Source organism: Rana temporaria, chromosome 3 (assembly GCF_905171775.1).
Source record: "Rana temporaria chromosome 3, aRanTem1.1, whole genome shotgun sequence".
Classification (NCBI taxonomy): domain Eukaryota; kingdom Metazoa; phylum Chordata; class Amphibia; order Anura; family Ranidae; genus Rana; species Rana temporaria.
In genome coordinates this window covers 474,104,072-474,108,568 of record NC_053491.1, presented here as the reverse complement: position 1 = coordinate 474,108,568, position 4,497 = coordinate 474,104,072, and the positions used below count along the sequence as shown (strand labels likewise).

Below are 4,497 nucleotides of genomic sequence, written 5' to 3'. Positions count from 1 at the left end.
GTTCACTTCACTGGGTGTATGGAGGGTTTGCATCCACTTTAATCATCCCTGCCAGTGTTAAGTGGTTTGTCTCATTCGTGTAAACTGATACATTCAGCTGGAGAGCTTGAGCTTGTGAAAAACAGACTTGCTGGCTGGATCACCAGATGAAAGTAAAAGAAAGAAATTGTAAAAAAAGGAAATTAAAACAGCATCACATCTCAGAATTGATAAGCAGCAATATAATAAAAAATCTGGGGTTTAATACTGCTTTAGGCCCCTTTCACATGGACCTTCTAATCTGTTCTATGGAGCAGCGGATGTCAGCGGACACATGTCCGCTAGGGATGAGCCGAACACCCCCCGGTTCGGTTTGCATCCAGAACATGCGAACAGACCAAAAGTTCACGTGAACATTCAAACACTGTGAAAGTCTATGGGACTCAAATGTGAGAAAAGTGCACATTTTAAAGGCTAATATGCAAGTTATTGTCCTTAAAAGTGTTTGGGGACCTGGGTACTGCCCCAGGGGACATGTATCAATGCAAAAAAAGTTTTAAAAACATCAGTTTTTTCGGGAGCAGTAATTTTAATAATGCTTAAAGTAAAACAATAAAAGTGAAATATTCCTTTAAATTTCGTACATGCTGGTGTCTAAAGTATGCATGTAAAGTAGCGCATGGTTCCCGTGTTTAGAATTGTCCCTGCACAAAATGTCATTTCTAAAGGAAAAAAAGTCATTTAAAACTACTCGTGTCTATTAATGAATTGTCGGTCCCGGCAATACAGAGAAAAGTGATTGAAAAAAATTACAGGGGTTCCCCCCCAGTCCATTACCAGGCACTTTGGGTCTGGTATGAATATTAAGGGGGACCCCTGACATTTTTTTCAATGACTTTTATCTGTATTGCTGGGACCGACAAATCATTAATAGCCCGAGTATTTTTAAATGACTTTTTTTTCCTTTAAAAATGAAATTTTGTACAGGGACAATTCTAAACACGGGAAACATGCGCTACTTTACATGCACACTTTAGACACCCCCATGTACGAAATTTAAAGGAATATTTCACTTTTATTGTTTTACTTTAAGCATTAATAAAATCACTGCTCCCGAAAAAACTGACGTTTTTAAAACTTTTTTTGCATTGATACATGTCCCCTGGGTCAGGACCCAGGTCCCCAAACACGTTTTAAGACATTAACTTGCATATTTTCCTTTAAAATGTTGTGCAGGGAACCACAATTTAAAACAAATGTGTGGGGGTCCCCCCAAATTCCATATAAGGCCCTTTAGGTCAGGTACGAAATGTAAAGGAATATTTCACTTTTATTGTTTCACTTTAAACATTATTAAAATCACTGCTCCCGAAAAACAGCTGTTTTAAAAAAAAAATTGCACTGTTACATAGGGTCCCTAAACACTTTTTATGACAATAACTTGCATATTAACCTTTAAAATTACAACTTTTGTTTAAGTCGAACTCATGTTCAACTCGAACATAAAGCTCGTCCTAATGTCCGCTGACACCCGCTGCCATCTGATCTGATCTTATCTGCCAAAAACAGATTGGTGGTGGTCCTATTCCCCATCTGTCTGGCAGATCGGATCAGATGGTATCGGATGGAAATGGCTGTCCATTTCCATCCGATGCCATCCATTCCCATCTGATTGCCCCATAGGGGAGAGTGGGACTGTGTCTGCTCTGCATAACGAAGTGGACATAGACCTGTCATCTGCCTGCTCAGTGACGATCAGCGGAGAAGTTCCCTGCTGAGCAAATGGATTCTGCTTCACGGTGGGGCCTGTGTGAAAGGGGACTTAAAGATCTGTTGAACAGGAATGGCTACACATTGATGAATATGTGGCCTGTCCCTCCTAAATCTGCAAAATTTTTATCCATCTTTGGCCAGCCTCATGCACTGTACACATGATCAGAACTTCCGATGGCCTAAAATCCGATGGAATTTGTAGTCAAAATTCCATTCAAGCTGTCTTGCATACACACTGTCAGACCAAATTCCAACCGTCCAAAATGCGTGACGTAAAACACTACGACAAGCCGAGAAAAATTAAGTTCAATGCTTCCGAGCATGCATCGACTTGATTCTAAACATGAGTGGGTTTTTCTCTGTTGGAGTTCCACACAGACGATAGGGATTTCCTATTTTTTTTTTCCATGGGAAAAACTTTGTAGAATTTTTAAAACATAACTGGATAAGTAACATGTTGTAAAAGGATGTTGACAAAATGGAATCTTGGATGGATAAGATATCCAGACCCAAAACACTTTGAGTTAATGGAGGTTCCCCATGACATTTGTATGTCTTGTTTGATTAAATAATTATGTATTTTTATGTTCTCTTACTAGGTGATCAATCACAATAATTTAACCTATGTTGTACTGATAGGATTTCCACATCTTAAGTGGACCAAAATGCTTTTTTTCATGGTACTACTTTTTATATATTGTGTTACTATCTCTGGAAATATTATTATTGTAATTTTATTTCTTCTGAGTAAAACACTTCAGTCTCCCATGTACTTCTTCATCACCCAACTATCATTGCTTGATATAATTCTGTCTACAGATATTCTTCCCAACCTCCTTTATATCATATTACATAATGGATGTACCATGTCTCTTGCCAAATGTATCACCCAGTTTTCCTTCTTTGCCCATGCTGAGGTCTCAGAATGTTTTCTCCTGACTGTGATGTCTTATGATCGGTATTTGGCAATCTGTAAGCCCCTGCATTACAACTCTTTAATGAACCAATCAATTTGCATTAAATCTGTGATTACCATTTGGTTACTAGGATTCAAAATGGCGTTGGTTGATTCAATGTCTTTGTGCAGTCTTTACTATTGTGGCCCAAACATCATTGATCACTTTTTTTGTGACTTTGAACCCATACTACAGCTTTCCTGCTCCGATACTTCATGGCTTCATATTCAGACTTATGTAATAGGTTTCTTCTGTGTCGTAGCACCTTTTATAATAATTGTTATATCGTATATCTATATTGTTTTAACCATCCTCAAAATTAAAACAATTACAGGAAGACAAAAGGCCTTCACCACCTGCAGCTCTCACTTGACTGTAGTGTGCATTTTTTATGGGACACTAATTGCTGTGTATTTGTTTCCAACCCAAGGACAACTAAATATTCTGAGCAAGGTCCTCTCTCTGTTTTACACTGTAATGACTCCATTGCTTAATCCAATTATATACACATTAAGGAACAACGATTTTAAAAATGCTACTGAGAAAATAAAATCATATTTGAAATAAAATCTTCGAACTATATAGACAGACACCTATACAATCTGCCCACACCTATGATGCCTTTGCACGCTTCGAATAGAAAAACGCTTATTGACCAATTCCTGACGGACTATGGCCCTGTCATTGACCCCCTTGAGGACGTGTCGCACTTAGATTCCCCATCACGATGGAGGAAGCCCTTGGGGCATTGAAACAACTGAAGGCTGGGAAAAGCCCTGGCCCGGATGGCCTACCGGCTTGTTACTATAAGACTTTCGCAGACGTATTACTCCCGAACTTTTTGGCAGCATTTAATGCCCTCCCGACCTCCGTCCATCACAACAAAGAACTACTTAGTCCCCATATCTCCCTGATTCCTAAACTGGCCTCCACAGACACCACATTAGTATCGAATTATCGACCGATCTCCTTACTCAATGTCGACGTGAAGCTCTATGCCAAAATCCTAGCGAACCGCTTACTACCTTTTATCCATATTATCTCGCTTGATCAAGTTGGTTTTGTCCCAGGGAGGGAGGCTAGGGACAACACCACTAAAGCGATTAATGTACACCACTGGTTGACGTCTTTGAGAGGGAAGGGGTTCTTTCTCTCTTTGGACGCTGAGAAGGCGTTTGACAGGGTGGCTTGGGACTACATGGAGGCAGTGCTTGGCAGGCTGGGATTCCCGTCTCGTATTATTCAAATGATTATGGCATTGTATTCTGTTCCAACTGCCAATGTCAGGGTTAAGGGCCGATTGTCAAACACCTTCTCAATTACGAATTGAACCCGCCAGGGGTGCCCCTTATCCCCAATTAATTTTGTTCTCACAATGGAACCATTACTGCGTAGACTGAGAGATAACCCGACTATTAAGGGCATTGACGTTCAGGGTAAGTGCTGTAAAGTGGCCGCTTATGCAGATGACGTTCTTTTATTCCTCTCTGACCCCCTCAGGACGATCCCCAATCTGCTACAGATGTTTAAACTCCTTTCCAACCTCCAAATAAACTTTGACAAGTCTATAGCTCTGAATGTCTCTGTTATGTACTGGAACGTACCTTGTAGCCAGAGCCTAGTGTGCAGGAAGAGGCCTCTCTTACAGCCCCGGCTCTGGAGCTGCTGGAGTTGGGACAGCAAGCCCGGGAGCGCGGTGAGGTAGGAGTGCCTGGTGATGATAGCAGCTCGGCATGGTTGGTGGTCCTTCGGGACGGTGGTTGCAGGAGACAGTGTCTCTGGAGCTGGC

General features: G+C 41.0%; 1 protein-coding gene across 1 annotated transcript; it reads left to right on the top strand.

Moving 5' to 3' along the window:
• Positions 1-2,519: 2,519 nt before the first annotated feature.
• Positions 2,520-3,275, top strand: LOC120930691 (olfactory receptor 10A7-like). The gene has a single exon (XM_040341866.1). The coding sequence runs from the start codon at positions 2,520-2,522 to the stop codon at positions 3,273-3,275; it is 756 nt and encodes a 251-aa protein (XP_040197800.1).
• Positions 3,276-4,497: the final 1,222 nt, after the last annotated feature.